Source organism: Geospiza fortis, unplaced genomic scaffold (genome assembly GCF_000277835.1).
Source record: "Geospiza fortis unplaced genomic scaffold, GeoFor_1.0 scaffold31, whole genome shotgun sequence".
NCBI classification, from domain to species: domain Eukaryota; kingdom Metazoa; phylum Chordata; class Aves; order Passeriformes; family Thraupidae; genus Geospiza; species Geospiza fortis.
In genome coordinates this window covers 592,184-615,545 of record NW_005054483.1, presented here as the reverse complement: position 1 = coordinate 615,545, position 23,362 = coordinate 592,184, and the positions used below count along the sequence as shown (strand labels likewise).

The window sequence follows — 23,362 nt, the reverse complement described above, 5'->3', positions numbered from 1 at the left end:
TGAAATAATTACTAAATTAGTTACTATAGAAACCATCCTGCAGCCATCCTAAAAAAAAAATCTCTGTATATATTTACACTGACACTGAGAAGAAGAAGAGGAGAAAAACTGGAATGTACCTGTACATGCAAGAGACAAATGGCCAAAACCACCAGATTTGACAGTAATTTATAGGAACACAGCTGAAACTCCTTCAATTCTAAGAGCAATATTCATTCACATGATTGCCATCACTAACAAAGCCATGAACATGCAAAAACCTCTGCTTACAGAAAATCAGGGCCTTTCTTTGCTGCTTGGGAAACAAATAGGTACAATAATGCAGTAACACTATTTTTTCTTAGAAGAACTGAAAAAGGGAAGTTCTGAGCATCCTGACATTATTCTAATATGTCAAATGAGAAGAAGTCAGGGCTAACTGAACATGCCTTTTTTGCTCATTTAAGTTGCAGATGAGTGACAGCTAACAAATTATACAACAGCCCATGACACACAGATCCAGACCAGCAGTTTGCAGTAAAATTCAACAAGAGACAGCTTTACCCAGGTTTATTTCTTTTCATACAGTGCTGTCATAAACATTTCATAAATAATTCTACAAGGAGTATGCATGATTTATAAAATGTCTGGGAGGAGCTGCTAGCTTTCTCTCTTGCACTCTGTTGTTTGTACTTGTAAAATTGAGTCAGCTGTAATTTCAACAAACCTAAATCTTCTCTACAAGAGATTAAAAACACCAGTGCTACTTGCTGCAGAAGAAAAAGGTATTCCAGTAGTAAAGTATCTACAGAAAGCCACTGAGACATTCATTTAACTATTTTGTATCATGAAGGCTGAAGAGTTCTCAAAACAGAAAACCAAAGGCATTTAATGGAAGCAAATAAACACTTTGGGTAAAAGGTTTCTATTGGAAATAACCCTAGGGGACATTAATAGGCTTAGAAAATCTTAAGGTTGGCCATTTAATTTCTAAGATTAGATAAGACTAGTTTTGTAGGATGCTAGAATTTGTGTTTTATCACCCAAGTCTGTATGTGAAGACAGGAGCTGGGACAGTGGGCTGCAGCACCATCTGCCCAGGGGATGACACACCAGAGCTCTGCCCCAGATGGTGCAGCTCAGCCTCTTCCCCACTGCCTGCCTGGGAGCCTTGCATGGGAACAGAATAGCTGTGCCTTAACCCAGGCAAGGTCAGCGCAGAGCTCAGAGGTTGTTTTCCAAGTTGTTCACAGATTGAGGTTTGTCCAATTCTGGAATGTCAGCTGACACCACCAGCTTTTTGTCATGGGCACTTGTGGCCCTTTCCCTCTCAGATCTGGATTTTCTCACTGTGCTGTGTCTGTGTCATCTGTTCTGGATTAATGCCACATGCTTCACACAATGTTACTTGAAGAGGATTTTGAAAATATTGCTGGGTAGAAAATGAGACCACCAAAATATTTCATCATGCTAAACTGTTCCCAGGAAGACAAACCTACATGCATGCAGAGTAAGTCAAGATGTCCCCACAGCTGAGACACTGGAGTTCATCCCCAAACCAAATTTTTTAAAGCCTGGAGACAGTGATCTACATGGAGGACTCCAGACTAACACTACTTTTGTATGGTGACAGACCCAAGTTCAAACTGAGAACATCATCTACAAATACCTTCTATCTTTTCTACCACTATTCCAATATATTGCACTGGGCCAGCATATACCTTTTGTTAAAGGTTGTCTATTTTTTCATGGTGTATCTAATTTCTGATTAAAGAATTTCATTATGGGAATAAAGTTTTTGTTGATTTACAAAATAACATTATTATACTGCTGTCAAGTATCTATGCTAGTACTTTTCATCCTTCAGAGTGTAAAAATATCAGTATGCAGAGTAAGAAATAATTGCTTTCTGAAATAATGCTAGAAAATTCCACCTAGGAATATAGTGGAATCTCTTTAAATTAAATCAGCTAGCATTAGCATTCAAAAACTAGACACGATTTAGGTCAACCACTGATCTCTCTTAATGTGGTAATTCACATTTTCTAGTAGAAACACTCCCTTACACACACCTCTCAGCTCCCTACTGCTCATCTTCCTCATACATTAAAACAGAATACTGACACTTAACCCTGCAGTGATGAACAAGTCAGCTTTGCTCATGCAAAGTTCACACTTGGCTTGAAGCATGCTGAATAATTCCATTAATTTCCACAAGAACACTTTGCACTATGTGAATCTCAGTCCAAGCATTCAGCAGTGTCAGGGGCTAATCACAGCAGGGTTTTTGTAGAGAAAACTGGCAGCCAGTGCAGGGAAACCAGCACAAAGCTGTGTAGCCACCAATGAGGTGCCACTGTTTAGTCTGCCCCATCAGCTCTGCCCTGGGTCTAGCTGGGACAGAGTTAATTCTATTCCCAGTGGCTGCTGCAGCACTGGTTTGGATTCAGTGTGAGAATAATGTTGATAACACACTGATGTTGTAGCTGTTGCTAAGCAGTGCTTACTCTAAAGCAGTTTCCCAGGCTCTGCCAGTGAGGAAGCGCACGAGGAGCTGGGAGGGAGCATGGCCAGGAAGGATGACTGGAACTGGCCAGAGGGTGGAATGGAGGGATGTACACAAACCGGTACAGAAACTGGGGGGGCTGATGGCTGCTGGGGAACTGCTACATCAGTCAGCAGGCACTGAACAGCTGGACTGAGCATCACTTGCTTTTCTTGGGTTTTATTCCTCTCTATTTCTCTTCTCCCTTTTATTACTATTATTATAATCTTTTTTATTTCAGTTTTTTAACAGATCTTAGTCCACGGGCTCTACCTTTTCTGTGATTCTCCTCCCCATGCCATGGAGGGTATGGGAGGGGAGTGATCAGATGGGTGCATGGTATTTAGCTGCTGGCTGACAGCACTTGTTAATCAAAACTTCTCTCCAGAAAGATGCAATGATATAGAAACTCCTTTTGCAGACTGATCCATGAATCAGTGTTGAACCATTGTCAATATTCCTGTGCTGTTTAACCCACCTGAGGGATTATAATCAGAGATGAGCACTTACCTTGTACTTAAAAGAGGTTTGCAGAGAGGTACTAATTAACACAACATACAGCAAAAATGAAGAGAGTTGTTAACAGATATAAAGCTGAAATAAATTTCACAATTCAAGTATTAAAACAGAAGCACTGGATGGGAAAGCAGAGACACAAAATGTCACTGCAATCACAGGCAACCACATAACAGATGTGGACTGTACTCAGCCCAGAATGACAAACAGAGCATCTCCAGGTTCTCCAGAACTGCTAAAGAACTCTGTCACAAAAGAACAAAAAGCAAAAACCCTGGGACATAGCACAGAAAAGGCAAAGATCCCAGAGACAACAGCAGTGTGTGAGTGGCAATCCCAGCAGGGAACTGAGGGATAAATGCCCATGTGAGTCTCAGGAGCATTCTGTGTCCATGGCAGTGAGAGGCACAGACACCCTGGGGAGGTGATCACAGACATAGGGACAATCCACAGACACAGGGACACTCCTGGAGGTGATCACAGACACAGGGACACTCCTGAGAGGTGATCACAGACACAGGGACAATCCACAGACACAGGGACACTCCTGAGAGGTGATCACAGACACAGGGACAATCCACAGACACAGGGACACTCCTGAGAGGTGATCACAGACACAGGGACAGTCCATGTGACAGTGCTGCTGCCTCACTCTGGGCCTGGGAGGCTCCTTCTGCTGAGCCATGCTACAGAGAGCAGAGCACAAGAAAGCTCCTTCCAACTCAGCAGAGCTCTTAGAGCAAATAGCACTATTTTTCATCATGAGAACTGCAGGTTGAGTTGAGAAACAATAAACAAGAGGATAATTGAGATGAACAAAATTAGAATTTTTAAAGAGGGCTCAGCCATCAAGTATATGATAAATGATGCATAACTGAAAAAATGTTGGAAAAATGTTGGTGCTTCTCTCCCCATGTTTTCAAGCTCACCAGAAATAACCCTTCAAGAGAGATATTCACCCAGTAAATATCTCTGTAATTCTCCTTTCCTTTACTTGCTCATGGCTTGTTTAGCGTGCCTGTGTGGAATTTCACATCCCCATCCCTTTGCAGACCTTTCCAATGAGAAACAGGTGTCTCAGGGCTGGCTGAGAACACAAGTGCACTGTGTTTATCAGCTGTGTAAACTTACATTGAAGAAGTTGGTCTTGTTCCTCTCACAGAAGAGGCCCTGTGCAGGCATGTGCTTCAGCTGCTGCCAGGGCACCCCACTGCCCAGCAGCACGTCCCGGGCCCACTGCAGGTTCTGTGGACAACAACAGCCAGGTCAGATGGAGGCAGGGGATGCAAAAGCCACCAAAGGTAAAAGTACAAAACAAAGTACATTTTTATTTATTAACCTGTGTTGTTTTGATTTTTTAAGATTTTCTAAACCTTCTGATGTTTACATTCTTGTAACTAACTTCCTCACGCACTTTCTGTAAATATTGGTTTGCATTCTTTTATGGAAGAAGAGAGATTTGATAAGACTTTTGGTTTGTCCAGTGTCATTGGAGAGGTGGCATTTTCACCCTCCAATCCACTCTCACTTTTGGAAATCTAGAAATGTTGAAGTCAGAAAATAGTCTTCCCCTTTTTTACCTTGAAGAAAGCAGTGTGTGCACATCGTGTTATTTCATGTCCTATAGTGACATCCCTGCAGTGTCTTTTCTCATTTTTGTCATACTTGCTGTTCCATTCTCCCCACACACTCTCTGGGAGCACTCCCAGCTCTTCCCTTGGGCCAACCACCTGCAGGGAATAACCTGCCAGAGCTGAGGCCTCGACCCTCAGGCTCAAACTGCAGCTTCCTTTAGTGGGGAGGTGAATTCAGAGCTTTTGGCCCCACCCAGCATTTCCCTCCATTAAGTTCATTTCACCTCCCTGGAAATTCCACAACTGTCATCAAACTCGGATAACAGTGTTCAGTGAATTTACAAGAAATTATCAGTAGGGGATCAAATGATAGATGACAACCAAAAATTGATAAAAGCACTATCCCTCTAAAATTTCAATGCGTGGAGCTCTCTTTTGTAGCTGAGAACCAGGGACAGCTGTTGGCTCCAGGCAGAATGTTACCAACAGATGGGACAATTATTAATTGTGAGGTTTCACTGATGGAAGCTTTGCTTTACTTCATTTTTTTATTTCAGGGTTCAAAAGTGGCATTTGAGTCGCATTTGACCAGCTTTTGTACAGAAAACTTCACAAGAGAGGACGTGAAAGAAAGAGGAAGATGTTTGGTTCATAGAGACAAATAAGAATGTTGCACTCTGGCTTGTGTTCTGTGATCTGGAAATACACTTCTGTGAGTCATAAATGTGATTAAATCATGTCCATCCAAGAAGCATATTCCAGCTGTAATATCCTTTCTTTTGTGTATATGTTTGTGTGTTGGGGTGGGGGGGTTATTAGAAAAGTTCCTGTGTTCCAGAGTATTTTTATTTATAAGACCCTGGTGAAACAGTAAAAGCTCTGCTCAATCATCAGTGCCTTTGTGCTAATGACAGTAATCATGCAGAAATCTCCAATGTCTCACCAGAGCTGCAGCATCCCCTCTAGCAAAATGCTGATTATGGATTCATGTGCAGGAGAGCTGAACACTGGCAATAATAACCAGATATTTATGGGTGTCAAAATCCCTCATTCCAAGAGCTCACAGAGGTACTTACACAGGACATTCATGATTATAGTGCAGCATAATCAATGGGATTTGGACAGCTTTGTTTTGGTATGGAACAAATACATATTCACTCATAAACATCACAAGGTACTTTCTGGCTGGTCATGGATATCAGTAAATTTAATTATTATCACTGAGTGTCAAATTTAATTAAGACTGAAGAAAGCAGAAGGTGTAAACTCAGCTGCATACTAACTTTCTTCTACATAACTTCTTTTGTAATATGTATTTCTGTAATCCTGTTAACCTAATCCTGAAAAATACTTGGAAATACATACAGAAGAAAATACAACACAAGAGAAGCTACAAAAATCTGGTCTTCCATGAAAGCCATCTTGTTTTGAATAAAATCAGAATCCAACAAAAATAAGCCTATTGGATCATCCAAGATCCAGGCAGAGAAAATGCTTTATTTTGTGCTAATCATAGTCATCAGAAGTGTAAGTTAATTCCAAGTGTGAAAATGAAGTAAGACTTGCCTAATGTGTGGTAATCTGAATCTTACAGTTAAAACTATCACATAAAAATTCAAGGAAAACAAAATCCTTAAGAAAGTTACCATCCCACCACAAAGCTTTAATCTAAAATCCCAGTCTAAAGAAAAGTTAGCTGTGGATGTATTCTTAAATGAAAACAAGGAAAAGGTTAAGAGATCATTAATTGTATCATTAATTGTAGCATCATGCTCTGGTGCTGGGATGTGCAATGCACATCACACTGACCATCCACAGGCATGTGTTTGGTACACATAATTCACAGGCTTTTATTGAACAAGATGATGGCAGCAGCCCAGCTAGGAGGAGAAAAGATCATTCAGACAAATGGGGCAATTACACGGTAACTTCACACAATCAAAGCTAATAGGAATAAAAGACACAGTTACAGATTTTCCACTACCCTGCTCCTTAAATCAGCATGATCACTTATTCCCAGTAAATATGCCTGAGCAGGTCTCAACTCATTAGATTTTACAGAGTCTGCTCTGCTTGGTTTTCAGCTGATGAAGTTATTAGGAGTGGGTGAAGGGATCCAGGACACAGCAAAAAGGATTTATTCTTCTTGGCACACTGCTTGCCAGCCTCAAATGCTGGATTTGGCTGTCTGACTCAGGGCAATTATGAAATACTCTTTCCAGTTCAGCTGTTGCCTCCCACATCTTTATCACCCCAAGATTCAAAGACAAGATGACTGACAGGGTACAGTAACTTGCAAAAAGGCTGAAGTAGAAAAGGAAAATCTCGTAGGGTCAACCAAGTGGAACTGAGTCACCTGGGATGGACACCCCTTAACTCAATGGTGTCAGAAACACCTTTACCTAAACTGGAAACTCCACAAAGTGTTTCTGGGAGGTGAACAAAACACTCCACTATACTTTAATCCATCCCTCGGATTTCATTTACAGTCCACTAGAAGGTTTTGTCTCAAAAACCTCCTCCTCCTCCTCCATCAAATAAAAGCAAAATAAAAAGACTACTGATTTGAAGGGTGGCCTTTTAAATGAACTGTTATTATCAAACTGTTTCTACTTGAAGTGGTTACATCTATTATGCTTCCAGACTATGTCTGTCTCTAAGTACATATTAAGCCTACAAACATATAATCTTGTAATTTTAACATGCATGTATTATGCCTGGTTTGACCAACCTGTCACATCACTGACCTCATGTCACACCCAACATTTATTTCCCCATTAAGGGCTCTGCTAATAACAGACATTATAGAACATACAAACCTAAAAATTCACACAGTCTTTGTGAGCAGATTCTTGCAGGATTTACAGAGCACTTTTTAATTTTGAGATTAAAAAAAAAGGCATGTAAGTAAGTATTTTTCTTTCCTGACAACCTGCTGGTTACAGATTATGAGACTGGTTCCACATGCTGATCCATAAGGACCATAATGAATGAATATTTTACACTGACAAAGAGTGCCATGTCCTAACTTCTCCTTCCAAACTGTGCCAACATTCATTTTGGAGGTAAAAGTCACAAAGAATCAAGACTTTATGTCAAGACAATACTAACAGGAAACTGAAACTACTGCCCAAACTGGCAACGAAGCAATTTCTGAAATTTCATTTGTATTTGCCTGCACGTTTACTCCAACTAAAAACAGCTATGTATAAATTTCTTCTGATAACAGACTAAAACAAAGAAAAATAGACTCCAAATATTAAGCTGGATTTTGCAGAGGAAAAAAAAAAAAAAACAGAACGTGTAGCCAAACAAATTGTTCATAGAGTTTGAAAAGGTGTTTAAAAAAGCACTCAACTATATTCACTAATCTCACAACAGCAAAACCAGGAAAGCTGTGAAATGGGAGAAAACAGATTGCATATGGAAAACTTGTTTTTCTGAGCACTATGGAGACCTGCCAATCCTCTCCTCTTCCCAGCCAACCATGAATTTTGGCCATCAGTCTAAATTCTTCATGCAAATTCCTGGCGTTGGAACGAAAATGCTGAATTTTCCAAGATGGTTATACACATTTAAAAATCAATCTCAGTTTTCTAAAATTTACCACTCTGCCCCCCAACAACACAACCTGATGTAATTTATCTCATTTTTCAAATCAGGCTGATCATGAGTAAATGTAAGCATAATTCTTACTGCAGTTACTGCTGACAGTGATCCATTTTGGGTGGTAATTTTCTGCAGGACTTTAACTTCCACTAAAGACACAGTAATGTGCCATTAAAGCACAGACATTGGACACTGCTCTACAAAAGAACCTGAATGAGTCACTGAAGAAAGAAAATGTAAAACCCATGTGAAAATATGCAGTGCACATATAGCAATAAGAAGATTTTTTTGGGTTTTGCCATGTCAAGTGTTCATTATGTATTCTGCAGAAGTCATAGAAAGGACAGTAACACTCAAAAATGCTCCTTGAAGCCAGCCTGGTAACTACTAGGCTCAAACAGGCAGGATTCAGTTTTTCTGAGTTCCAAAAGGAAACAGATTTAGACAACAATGTGTATTTCACATGGAAATCCGTCACTGAGTTGATATTTATATAAAGAGGGAGATATAAAAAGCAAAAGAGAAAGCTTCAACAGGGAAAAATAATGGAAGAAAATATTTTGCAAGTAGTTCCTCAGGCAAGGCCGTGCTATTTGAACCAATAAATTGAAAACAGGCAGCTTTTTTTGTTGAATGTTGATACAAAATCATGTCAGCAACAGTAATGACAGATTGCAGGAATCTATGGCTCCTATTCATGATGAGCTCCATGGAAAAATTAACAACTGTTACATACAAACAGCGTAAGAATGTTTTCAAAACAAGCTCTCTATAAAAAAGGGTGATATTTTTCTGGATAATCACTCTACAGACAAATGGAATATTCATCACCTTCCAGAAGGCTGGCAAGACTTGCCTGTGCTCACTTTGCAGTGACACTGGTGACATGGCTGCTCCAGGCCAGGGGTACAATTTGTTTCCCCTCCCTGTTGTTCTCATAAGTTTCAGTACTGGTGGGGAAGAAAACTCAGGAAGCTATGGAAAGCAGCAAATTATCTAATCCAAGATTCCCAAATATAAAATCTGTGAATTTAAACCTTGATTATGACAAACAGTAAAATGCCTCTCATCATTTCATTGTACTATTCCTACACATTTTGCCAATAAAGACTCAGGATACCCAGAAAGTTTATCTGTGTCACACGATGTGTTTACACAATATTGATTAATTTCTGCTTCCAAGTCACTTTTCAGTCTACTTATTCAGTAAAATAAATAATTGCTGTCATTTTTATGAGAACATCTTAATTTATGAGACATATCTAAAATGTAATTCTCTGCTGAATGACAGAAAATTACTTAGTTCAGTAATAAAAAAAGAAATTTTCTCCTTAACTGACCTCACACACGAGTCAGACAATCTAGGAGCTGAAGACTTGGCCCCAAGTGTAAGTAAAACAAGCTGTGTTTTAGCACTGACACTTCTGCACCAGTGCCAGAGGCAGCACAGTTGGTTTGCTGGGATGTTGGACAATACTCTTTTCCTGACCCAGAGATGGGTTTTAAAACACCTGAGAGGCGTTTTAAAAACTTTTATTCCATTTTCAGTCTCATGAGGAGGGTGAGATAATACAGATGTTATAATTCACACCATCACAATCAGAAGCTAATTATTTCCTAATTGTAATACTATAAGAGATACACTATAAGTGAAACACTGTAAGTGTTTCTTGGCCTGTCAGCTTTAGCCACACCATGCTGTAGATGCCTTAAAGCCAATCATCTAAAATTACCCCTCGTGGGTCCTGCTACAATGCACCTTTCATAGTTCTACTTCTCCAAAGTGTGTAGCTGTGACCGTGTTCACAGGGGTCCGAGGACGAGGGAAGAGACGAGGATCTGACTCCATGTTTCAGAAGGCTGATTTATTATTTTATGATATATATTATATTAAAACTATACTAAAAGAATAGAAGAAAGGATTTCATCCGAAGGCTAGGCTAAGAATAGAAAAGGAATGGTAACAAAGGCTTGGGGCTCGGACAGAGTCCGACCCAGCTGACTGTGATTGGCCATTAATTAGAAACAACCACATGAGACCAATCACAGATGCACCTGTTGCATTCCACAGCAGCAGATAACCATTGTTTATATTTTGTTCCTGAGGCCTCTCAGCTTCTCAGGAGGAAAAATCCTAAGGAAAGGATTTTTCAGAAAATATGTCTGTGACATGTAGTCTTATTTTGTGAGGCCATAATTTCAAACATTTTTCTAGTTCAATTTCTCTTTCAACAAGAGTTGAGACAGAAAGCTGACAGAGTTGATAGAGCTGATAGAGTTGACAGAGCCTGTCCTATTCCATGGCATTCCTAACTCAGCATTTCTTATCTCGAGGCTTGCAAACAGATACACACTGAGAACTCCCTCCAGATCCCAATCCCCCTGGGGCTCAGAGCTCACCTTGTGTGTTTTGCTGTAGGTGTAGAGGTAGGCCAGCCTGTAGAGGCTCTTGTAGTGCTGGGGGAAGCGGCTGAGGCACAGGCAGAAGGAGGAGATGCACTGCTCTGTCAGGAACTTGCGCTGCTCCTCCAGGTCTGCAGGGAGGCCCTGGGGGAACTCGCAGGCATCCTCTGCACAAGGCTCAGCCTTCTTCTTGCAGTCCCACTGCGAGCCTGGGGCCATGGCAGCTCTGAGGGCATTGCCAGGAGCACACTGAGGATCCAGCAGCAGTTTCTGGGCAGTAGGCTCAGTAGGATCGTAAGACACTGAGATCTCCAGCAGCTCCTCGGATTTTCCTGCAGTTGGAACAGTAAGAGGAAAGTGACAGTGAAATTGCCATTTCCAAATGGCAAATGACATCTAGAAAATGACAAAAATTCAGTGACAAAAGGTAATCCTTTTCTTCAAAGCCTAGACAGAAATACTGAAAAAAAAATATGACTATTTGTGATGTTCATTGAACAAGTAATCTGCAACTCATTGACAGAGCCACACAGTGGTGTCTCCATTGTCCTCATTTGGGTTTTATCCTGGTATCTCCATTGTCTTCACTTGGGTTTTATCCTGGTATCTCCACTGTCTTAATTTGGGTTTTACCCTGGTATCTCCATTCCCTTCATCTGGGTTTTATCCTGAACAATAGTATGAATTCAGCACACCTTACACAATGCAGGGTTTTACACACTTTTGGAAGATTGAGGAGAAAGGGGGAAAAAAGCTTTGGAGGGGGGAAGAAAGGGTAAATTCAGGAACATTTTACTGCAAAGAAAAGAAGAAAGAACAGAATATTAATGCCATCCTGCCAAGTGAAATGCATTATTCTTAATGGTCTGCCTAGAACACAATCCCAGAACACAAAATGGACTCAGACAGAAGGATCAGCAGCAGCTCACCTGGTCTTCTGCATAATGCAGGACCTACAGTTCCATGTAAATATTTTTGTGATTAACTTGGTAATTTATAATTCAATTGACCCATCTTTTGTTGAAGGATACCAAATCTTACTTCAGAAATCATCTTGTTACAGCGGCAGCTTCCACATTTCCTGTTAGCTAACCACTGCTGCTGGAAACACACATGCTACATGCAGATTAATTTCTTTAACTTTGATCTTCAGTCATAGAAGTTTACCATGTCTTTGTCTTTGCTAGGATAAAGAGTCTCTTACATTAGATCTTATCTCCCAGCAGAGTGTAGAGATACTAAAATGTACTTCATCCTCAAATATAAAGCTGCTTCGTAACTTTTTCTCTCACAAGGCTGAATTTTTGAGTCAAACATGTTTTATAGAACACACATTTTTCAAAATGTGCTTGCCTGATGTCTATATCCAAAATAATTTTACTGTACAGGTAACTTTATGGGAAATAACATCTGTTCTAATAAACACCAGCAATTTAAGAATGCATTTGATGGTTTTTCTGACAGACAAATGATGACAATAACACAGCTCACTGCAAGCCTGAAAAAGAGCCATGATTTTAGTCTAGCAGCCAAAAGATTACTAGATTTAGTGATTATGGAAGTAGTATTTCACAAAACTAGGAACTGGCATCTATTTCAGCCTGTCAATGCAAGCACCACCACAGGCTTCCCTAGCTTAGGCAAGACTGAAGTAAAATATTTTTAAAAACAAGAAACCAAGGTAATCCAAGTCTGCAAAGAAAGAGGTAACTGCTTGGCCCTTGTTCCTAGTGAGATCAGGGAAGTGACTCAGGACTCTCCATAGCATGATCTCTGGATCTCTGAAACTGGGAAATGTGAGCTGGCAAAGAAGACTTAATATCCCACAAAAAGCCACAGCCTGGAAAGGTGGACAAAATTTACACATTGGTTTTGTTTGTCTTTCCCTGTTGAAGTCCAGGCTCTTTATCTACTGTCACATCCAACTGTACAAACATCAGACAAAGGGAAATTCCAGCTAATGGATTTTGAAACCATTTTTCCAGTGGCATACAGAACACTCAGTACCATTATATATGGAAAAATCTGGTAGAGAGCAATTCTAGCTCTCCACTGGAATGAAGTATACAATGGAATAAAGCATCTAAATTCTACTACTGAGGCTCTTCTCTGTACTGAATATTAAGCTGCTACTGGGACAGAACAAAAAGGGCATCTATTCCTGGGAAAAGTAAAAATGTATTGTTTGAGACTATATTCAAATAATTGCTCTTTAAATTATTTAAAAATATGAAACACTGAAGAAAAAGCAAATGATAACCTAAAAGAAAGCAAGTCAGTCAAAGGGCCAGCAGACAGCAGCTCAATTTTTCTTTGTAAGATTTAACAGATAGAACAAATTGGATTGGTGGACAAATTAATGGGGCACAGCTCTAAATTTAAGCTACACACATACAGGCAGCAATGATACCTAGTTAAAACCCTCAGTTACAGTGCAGCATATTTCAGTGCATCTGCAAGCCAGGAGAAACATTTTCATGAGACTATTGCAGCTGACATGATCTATTAAATCAGGCATACCCTTTTCCTCTGCAGATCCCAGGGCCTCTTTGCTGAGCACCAGTGTATCAGCACAGGTAGCAGGAATCCTCTTCTCTGTGTAAGTCTTCTTCAGGCTGTCCTGAGAGCTGGCAGGCTCATTGAACATATCCTGTGTGGAGCTGGAGTCAGACAGCACTGCTCCAGTGCTATCCTGACTCCTCTCTGCAAAACAGATAAAGAAGGAATGCATCTCTTCATACTCCTCAAGCTGCTGCTTGTCTCTTGGTAACAGCAACACAAAACTCTGCAAACTCTAACAACTGCCACACAGGATCCCTAAGCACCACCAAGAAAAGGTATTTCATTCTCATCACATTTCTTCCTAGAATATATTCCTGGAAGTTGATTCAAAGGCAATAAAGCTCAACTTTCAAGAGCAGTTAGACTGGGGACACAATATTTCAGGCAGCATGGCCCTGGAAAATCTCCCAGGTTTACAGGACCATTTGCCTTGGAAAGCACCCAGTATAATTTTCAACCTGACACAAGCAAAATTCAATTGACAAGAGAAAACCATGAAGAACAATACTGGTAAAAATTACTCATGAAAGAAAGAAAAAAACAGTAAAATTAGAGGGCAAAGACTAACAGGAGTGATCTCTGATGCCAACTATCCTGCAGGTGTAAGATGCTATTCAACAAACACTCTGAAAGGTGATTTGATATGGCAAATAAACAACACATCAAAGAACCAGGCCTAATACAGACAGGGAAACTGGACCTCAAGGCAGCCACAGAACAAAAGGAGAAGTGACTTTACCTTGACAGAGTGAAGCAGTGGCTGCTGACTACAGCACAGTCACAACTAAGCTGTTAATGTGCACAGGAACAGGCACTGTGACTTTATCAGGGGGGATAAAACACACCTCAGAACAGGCAAGTGAAAACCTCCCACTCATGTCTGAAACCTGCCAGATTTAACCCAAGTTCTTTACATCAAGGGTTATCAGAGGCAACCCTGCATGAGTAAAGAACACAGCTGAGTCTCTCTGACAGAAAGAGGCCTGCACATTCCCACTGAGATGGGAAACTGGCATTTTTCCATATTTTGCCAACATAATTCAGTGTTCAATATAAAATTCCAATACAGGCAATTCTCTTTAAATCTGGAGTCCACAAGAATTATTTCCAGTTTCATCTTAAGATACTGATACTTGATTCTGTGATCTAGTTAAAGGTGTCCCTGCTCATTGCAGGGGTGTGGGACTAGATGATCTTTAAAGGTCCATTCCAACCCAAACCATTTTATGATTCTGTACAGAAATGGCATAACCATTCCTGGTTATGGGGGTTACATCCATTGTCTAGGTAGTTCCACTGCATTCTGATTCATTAGATTTATTGATAAGATCAAGAAAGAAAATTAACAAAGCAAAAGCCCTTGCTTTGAGATGAGCGGATAATTTAATTAAATTTCTTCTGTTCCATCTGAATTGTACTTGTTCAGGAGAGAGCTAAGGGCCTTCTATGAATTTATTTTATCAAGATAAATCCCTCTGCAAACCTTCAGCTTGCAGATCAGGTTCTGCTTATTAGGATTCCAATGAATTTAAACTAAATTTGATGCACTCTGTGGTTTTTCACTACCACACAAAGAAAACCTTCCCTTTCAGTGAGCAGATCTTAATAAAACTCTGTCTTGGAAAAGAATGGGGGAACAGTATTTGCTTCCTAATTGGAAGCTATAGAAGCTGGTTAATGATGACAAGTTTTATACAGAAGGAATATAATTACAAAGAATGGGAAGAGAAGGATTCTGAAGAGAGGTCAGTCAAGCTTTAAATGACTCATTTATAAAGCTTTAATAACTTTCTGTGGTACAAATCAATACTATTGAACTCCCAGTTGACATCAGGAAAATCATTTACAGTAGCTCCCTTGGTATTTTTTTAAAAAAAGTTCCTGTATCTGTGGCAAAGAGGCTGATTACTCATCTAGGGGGAAAAAAACTGCAAATTTCCAGATGTTGCCACAAGCCTGCAGGTCAGTTCTGATGCGTGGGTTATGACAGATGAAGCATCAGAATGTGAATCAAGAAATGCCAGACTAATATGCCTGGGTGAGATCAGATCACTGGGAAGTTACAATAGTTTTTCATCATGCAAAGATAGACAATGATTCAACACATTAAATTTCAAATGTATGCATGAGCTTTTCCTTATGGGAACAAATGTAAACACCTCCTTACAATTAGCTAGCTAATTTAATTGAAATTTCTGCTTAAATGACTGTGGGTCTAGGTAGGGATGTTAATTCTCCTTTTCTTTCAATACATTAACCCTGTTTAAAAAATGATATTAACATTGGGCTCCTTAATCACTGGAAACCAGAGGAAGGTGACTATTGTGGCAACTTTCTATTATATTACATATTCCTTGAATGCAGCAGATACTTTCAAACTAAGTGAGCCAGATGGAAAACCCTGGAGTATTCCAGAAATTAGCAGCAGCCACCAATTATTAGCATTAATTTCTCAGAAATCACAGAGGATGGGTAAAGTCCCAGGGAATGTAAAACAAAGTGCAGTGCTTATCTTTACAAAGGATGAAAGGTCAAAGCTGTGAGCCAGCCAGCCTTCATCTTCCACAGAATTATTTGAGCATAAATAAATAAATCCTTCTCTAAGCACCTAAAAGGTAACAGGATCAGGAGTAGAAAATGTGTGAGTGGATCCCAGCACACACATTCATAAATGTGAATTTGTGATGAATTTGTGTCTCAAACCAGAACTGGCCTAAATGTCAGGCTACTCTAAACTCACCTCAGCAAAGCAGCACCCTTGAATGTGCAATCAGTAACTTCACAGAAAAAATATATAAGAGCCTTCCTGTTCTACTGAGCACTAATGAAAATTAAACTTAATTACAGTGTCTGTATTTGGGACCCACATTTTAAAAAAGACACTGAAATAGGGAAAAATTAATTCAGAGGAGAGGATAAAAATGAGAGATTAATGAGATGACATATGAAAATCACCAGGAGAATTGGACTTATCTTAAAAAAGATGAGGTAGAATTTCCAAATACATATGATTAACCAAAATAAAAATACAATAATTGCTGTTCATATTCATTAGGTACAGTGCAAAAGGCAATAGGTTTTAATTGCAGCAAGAAAATTGACTTTTTTTGCCCTCATCTCTATCTTAACTGCTACATACAGTCAGGAAATAGCTCAGTGAACCAACCTACAGAGTCACTGTGGGCTTTCAAAGACAGGCAGACAAACAGCCATCATTTGTTAGGTTACCCAAGATGCTCCTCAATATAATAAAAAGCTCTGACAATACCTAAGCACTGCAGTATGCAATGCAGAACTTGTGGCAACTGCACCAATTCACATCCTAACTCTGGTTTTCTAAAAAGAAAAAAAAAAAGCATATTTTGTACACATGGAAGTACTATTGTCTTCTAGCCTAGCTGCCAAATACAGCTTTTTTTATAAATATAAATATGCTAGATGGACACACAGCAGATATTTTACATTTGTTGTGCTGTGAAGCTGTTCCTTTCTCTGGTAAGAGCTGAGTGCAGTTGAGACAGTCATTAGTGCTACTTAACCTGTGTGCCAAGGACTGCAGTGTGTGAGGCAGAGAATAATTTCCAAATTCCCAACTGCTCTCAACACCTGCCCTTCTGAATGACTCAAATCCATGGAGAACATCAGTGCTTTTAATAATTTCTGCCATAATTAGAGACAATTTAATGCAACCCAGTGTAATTTAAAAGTTAAAAAGATATTTTTTATATTTTAATGATTTTTTATATTTAAATTTTAAAAATATTTTATATTTTTATATTTTGTTTACCTATTTTCTTAGTTTCCCCATAAAATATATAAATATATAATATATAGAAATATAATATATAAAATACATTTTATATTTTTATATTTTTAATATTTAAATTTTTAAAATATTTTATATTTTTATATATTGTTTACATATTTTCTTAGTTTCCCCACCCAGCAATAGCAATAAGACAAGCTTTTCCAAAAAGCTGGGGTGGTCCCTTGTTGTAAGAGATTGGTAAATCAAGGACTAAATATTCTTTTGAGGTCCCTCCCTGTAAAGTTTCCTATTACTTCAAAAGCTAAGATAAAAATACAGCTGGGTATTAATGTCCCAAAATTATTATCTGTAGCAGAAATGAAGAGCCCAGGGAGAAAGTTCTACTAAATTGTGCATAAGTAACTGCAACTATATTCCTAGGAATAATATGATCTGATAGTAATGTTTCTCCTTGGTATTATTATATTTTGTTTCATTACTTCATTGCATCATTCCTAGTTTTAGGAATATTTCAAACAACCTGATGAGTTGAAATCTCAATTTGATGTAAAGTTAAATATTTCATGTTTATCTCTAAAAATTTCAGAAAATGGCACTTGAAAGCAAGTTTTTTTTTACTTCATTTCTCATAATGTCCTCAACTTGTCACATTTCATTTCACATCTATGTCAGATTACATCCCCTACTCTGTCAACAGGTGAAAAAGAGCAGCTTTGGGCAGGAGATTGAAAAAGGTCAAAAGAAGAATCTTGTTAACTTTCAAAGACATTAGTAAAAAAATACTAATTATTATCAGAAAGATGTCATTGGGAAGAAAGAACTTGTATATTAATCTGTACTGCCAAGACCTTCACTGCATCACACTGAGGTCCTGTCAGTCACATGGATGATTAAATCACTGCCATTACTGAACCACATCTGTCACAGATGTGTTAGAAAAAATATCTGAAGTCTGTTTGCCTTAATTCCATGCTTAAGAGCATTTTAACATTAATCTTATCCTGAATGAAATAGGTTTACTGGCTTGACTTCAAAAATCCCTGTTCCCACTATTGCTCCACAAGCAGACACAGCCAGCAGCGTGTCACTGTCACTGTCACTGCTCCCTGAGCCCATGGGCACAGCCCCTGCAGGCCAGCCCGCCACCAGAACAGAGCTGTGGCACACTCTGGAGAGCAAAAATGGCCTTAAAATGGTTTCATTTTAAAATGCAGCAGGAAACAGGGCTCAGAACTGCAGCAGGCACTGCCCTGTGCCAGCACCTTCCCACAGGAGCCCTGTGCACCTTCCATGAGCCTTGGGACCCAAACTGAGCCCCCAGCACTGGGACAGGGACAGGGACAAGGACAAGGACAGAGATGTGTCACTGCTGAGTGACCAAACTGAGCCCCCAGCACTGGGACAGGGACAAGGAGGGAGATGTGTCACAGTGTGAGTGACCCAGCACTGGGACAGGGACAAGGAGAGAGATGTGTCACTGTCAAGTGACCCAAACTGAGCCCCCAGCACTGGGACAGGGACAAGGAAGGTGATGTGTCACAGTGTGAGTGACCTGGAGCAGCTCAGACAATGCCAGTGCCAGAGCTCTCACTGCTAAGCATGATGACCAGGTACAAAGTTACAGAATTGATGCTCAGGGGAGCTGAAGCACAGCTCCATGGTGCCAATGGCAATGAGGTGTTCTGCCTTGGACAATTATTTACTATGCAGCTCAGTAATCCTCTTTTGAAACTTTCAGGAAGTTAAAAGGAAGATGGAGAAGATCTCTGAGACAGCTGCATACAGGAGCAAGTAAAAGGGTCAGAAAGCCAGGAGGGTACAACTCACTTCTGAATGATATCTCTGTCTGTCTTAAACAGCTGAAGGAAAATGTGCATCCAGTTACTGTGAGAAGGTGTCTAAATCATGATAAACAATCAGTTACAAGTCAAAAAGTCAGAAATGAGTGGCCCAGAAAGCTTTTCTACAGAGCTCTATACATATGCTAACTCAATTTGCAGAAAAGAAACATCCTGCTGCACAGTTCAGAGCTTATGAATAAGCAACTATATATAACTGAAAAAAAATCTTGTGTCATGCAATAAAGGTGGGTTGTTCACAGGCTGTGAAGGTACAGACTCTCTTTGTCCTGCCTGGCAACATCTCTCCCCTCTCCACTTGAACATATGAGCATTTTTCTTCCCTGGTCTGCAGTCAGAAACATGATGTATCACAGAATTCTCATTCTGCAAACAGACTCCACCCATAACAGAAGACAACATTTAGCTCTGCATCAAAAGGCACTTGCACATTATTAAAAAACAAAAGAATTGCAAAGATTTGCATGGGAGTAGGTTAATTTGAGGACAGCAATTTAAAGGGAGTTCTCTTTTAACATGAGTCAAAGATGAGAGTCTATGTTTTGTCTGGCTGTACTGAACACAGAATGTGTTTCCATAACTTACAGTCCTGTATTGCTGTTCTGTCTCCAAGAGCAGAGCACCAGAGCATCTCACCCATGTCCCATCTATTTGGACAAATGCTTTTTACATAATCTCACACTACATCTCAGTGTGACATTTGTACTAATCAGAGAGAGGTTAAATTGGGGCAAGGTAAAAATGGAGCACACTGCAATAAACTGGGTGTGATTCATTATTCATCGAGTCCAGTGTGCAGTCCCCATGGACACCCAGCACCACGTGCCAGCACAGCACATGCACTGCAGACCCAAAGATTGCATTTCTAACTGCTGAAGGGAGAGAATTTTAAAGGCAAGATTTTAATGTTCCAAAAAGCAAAGTGGACATTCTTTTTATGCACAGAAACATCCACTCCATCCCAGCAGCTGACTTAGCTTAGCATGAGTGACAACCTGGTGCAAGAAGTTGCTCAGAGATCACCTTTGTCTCATCAGGATGTTGAGAACCCCCATCTACAAAAACTGTGCATCTTCATCACATTTGCAGAATTACAGACCAACAAACTATGGGGTGAGACTTCTCCCACAGCACGAAGCAAGGAGCCTTTCCTGCGAGTTTATCATGCAGGTTCTGCCAATTATTAAAAGCAAGCCGTGACAGGTAAAAGCAGGAAGAGAATGCCTGGGGAACAGAGATTTGTGTAAAGGTTAGAGGCAGCACGGGCAATATTGGTTGCAAAAGCAATCAGGCAAAGACAAACACAACAAAGGACAATTAAGTCTAACTACACACGACATACTACATGACATGGATGAAGACTTAAACAACACAACATTTTCACACTGCAATAGCCATGGATACATCATCTGCATACCACCACAGGAATATGGAACTGAGTATCAACACAACAAAGGCATATCACAGTAAAATACACCTCCTAAACAATCTCCCAGTCTACTTTTTGGGAAACAAATACCTTATTCACATTTTTAAAATTTTATTTTACTACTTTTCCTGCTTTCTGAACTAACTCTATTGCTTTTCCTGCAATTGGTTTTTACTGACTACATACATCCAGCCTGTATAGAGGAGGACACAGAGCATATCTGTTTTGCTATGTAACCATTTAGCTTAAACCCAGTAACAGCACAGGTAATAAAAGTCTGAGGGGCTGGCAAGTTCCTGGGTTTTCCTGTTCCCTATTTTGCTCTTAGAAAATAAAAGTCTGAACCTATGCTTCCGACTTCTAATGCCAGTTTTCACTTTGGAGGGTTATAAAATAGCAATAGGAAGGGGTGATGACAGGAAAGATGGGACTAACAGAAGGAAAGAAAAGATGTTGCCAAATGGAAGGACAAGAAGAGAGAAAGGAAGCTGCCCAATTTGCACACATGACAGCAGCAAGTCAGCCAGCAAGTAACAGCTGCCATTCAGCAATACTTTTGTCTCCTTGAAGGAGATACGTGCTAGCAGCTGCCATGAGGAAAAAGAAGTTTAGTTACTTTACAAGCTGTATTTACTGGTTCCTTTCTCCTGTTTTCATTAAATACATGACTTAAAACTAGTATCACCAGCACTCATTGGATCTGGAGGCTTTCAATGCTCTCAACTTTAACACTGATTTCTGCATATCCCAGTCATCATCTTCCACCAGCAAAACATCCTAGAGAGCTACAGAACTATAATGACACATTTAAATAGAATGCATTCAAAATAAGTCTGCCCTCAAAGCTTCACCTGTTTACAGATAAATGTTTGAAGATCAGAACCCCAGGATTTTCAAAAAAAGATGTTTGGCTGTACAGCAATTCTCTCCAGCTTGTAATGAGATTATTTGCTGCTCTAGAAGGCACCAAACTAACAACCAAAACCCAAACCCACAAAAACCACAAAATTAATAGAATAAGTAGAGTTCAGAAGGAACTGCAAGTGTTCATCTAGTCCATTCCTTTTTCATCAGGATAAATTATATCTCCATCAAGCCTGGCAGACAGCTGCATTGCCACTTTTTAATGACTTCCAGGGCTAAAATATTGCAGGGTTATACAAAACCAGAATTTCCTAAGACTCCTCTGACACAGTTTTGTAATGTTCAGAATGAAAATGCAATTTAAGTGCAATATCATCTGTTCTGTCTTCCATGAACACAGATATCCTGGGGTTTTGCTTCTAACTCTTTGTACAGCTTCCAACACTATCTAGGTTACTCTGCTGTCATGTCTCCCCTGAGTCCTCGCCTCTGCAGACAAACCATCCCAATTCCTTCTCTCTTTCCTCACAGGTCATGTTTTCTCAAAGCACAGAACACAGAAATGGTCAAAAAAGGTCTCAAAGGTCAGTAATGATCCCAAATAGCATCTTGTTTGTGGTAATACATGAAAAGTGTGTAAAACTGTACAATACTCTTACTTTACTTATGCCATCTATGATCAACAATATCAATGCAAGGGTAAATTAGAGTATTGTCAAGCCTCAGAAAGAATAAATACCTAGGCTGAATTTTGGTCAATTTATTTGTTCTTGAACAATGATATAGACTGCTTCATTTCAGTCAGAATGGTTAAAAAATAATCTAAAGAGTAGTCAAATGATGAGTATTTTCTTGCTATTTTTAGGAATGGTACAATGGAAATGCTGGCGCCAGCTTTCTTCAGTGATGTGATTATGTGTAAGATGTCAAGAGCATTTTACTTCAAAAGTCTGTATTTTAATACAAGTAAAATGCAAATGCATGCAGAAGAGCAGAGTATATGTAATAATATAAAAGTGGAAGACTTCTGAGCCTGTTAGCTCAGCCTGTTAGCTCCTCCATCTGTAACAGCCCCAAGGCAAATATTTCAGTTTCCTGGGGTTCTTCAATATGCTGTATCCAGGCTTTAGTTGTGCCAGCAACTCACAAAACATTCTGAATGATGCAGAACTCTGCAATTCTCCTTGTCACGGTTACACACAGCCTTCCTGAAGATCACCCAAACTCTGCCTCTTCCAGCAGCTGCCATTTGGAATTGCTTTGCCAGCACAAAGCTCAGCCCCAGCTAGGCTCAGCTTGCAGATCCAGCCCTGGCAGAGGCAGATGTTGCTGCACTGGCACCTCCAGCCTTGGCTCAGCAGCCATCGCTGCCACAGCCACAATGTCTCACTGCAGAGGAGGCTCCACCACACACACTGGGTATTTATTTAGCTTATGGCTCTCCTGGGAGCTTGAGACACTCTTCAGGACCAAACAGATGTAGTCCTAGGCAGAAATGCTCCCCACAGGGAATATTACTTAAGAAATATTTAAATATATGCTCCCTTCTATGCTGTTTTGTCAAAAGACATCAAAAAGCCAATAAAAGAGCCTGATCACTGCATAACCCATTGACACCTCCACACTACAAATGATCTCAAAACAGGCTAATTAATTACTCCCAAGTGAAATGCAAAGAGTAACAAAACAAACATTTCTCTGTTCAATATAATGAGAGAAATAAAAGAGCTTCTGTCAGTTGCACCAAGAATTGTTGTGGAAAAGAAATAAATTCACCCTGAAAAAATTTCAGACTAGGAACATTTGTTTCAAAACTGTGTCAACAAAGTTATTTACAATTTCCATTCTTCAGAAAATGACAATAGGAAGCAGCCCACCCTCCAGAAATAAATTCATATCAAGCAGAGCATTTCTGTGGGGCCTGGCACATTCTACCAACACCAAGCTGAACACTGTAGGTATTTTACTCCTTGAGTGCTGATACTCATAGATCCAGATGGATAAACAAATGGCTGGAAGGGTAGAATCAGAATCAAATTCCTAGCCAAATAATAAACTCAGGTTACTTAAATAGTAACTTAATTTCTATTATATATGCAATTGCAAAATCTTCATTAACACTAGGACACCACCCCCCTTCTTACATTTATAAGCCAATTATTTATTCTATCACATTATATTCTACAAAGATGAGCTGCTAACCAGTCATTGTAAATGATAAAGAAAAATTAAAAGATGAAATCTACTGGACTG

At 39.6% G+C, this 23,362-nt stretch overlaps 1 protein-coding gene across 1 annotated transcript in view; it reads right to left on the bottom strand.

The window, feature by feature from the left end:
- CABIN1 (calcineurin binding protein 1) overlaps positions 1 to 23,362 on the bottom strand; it is a 111,392-nt gene that overhangs the window by 57,550 nt on the left and 30,480 nt on the right. The window contains exons 28-30 of the mRNA XM_031063157.1: positions 13,147 to 13,329; positions 10,624 to 10,958; positions 4,172 to 4,285 (exon numbers count right to left, since the gene is read on the bottom strand). Coding sequence (XP_030919017.1) covers positions 4,172 to 4,285; positions 10,624 to 10,958; positions 13,147 to 13,329 — 632 coding nt within the window. The remainder of the gene's footprint in view (positions 1 to 4,171; positions 4,286 to 10,623; positions 10,959 to 13,146; positions 13,330 to 23,362) is intronic.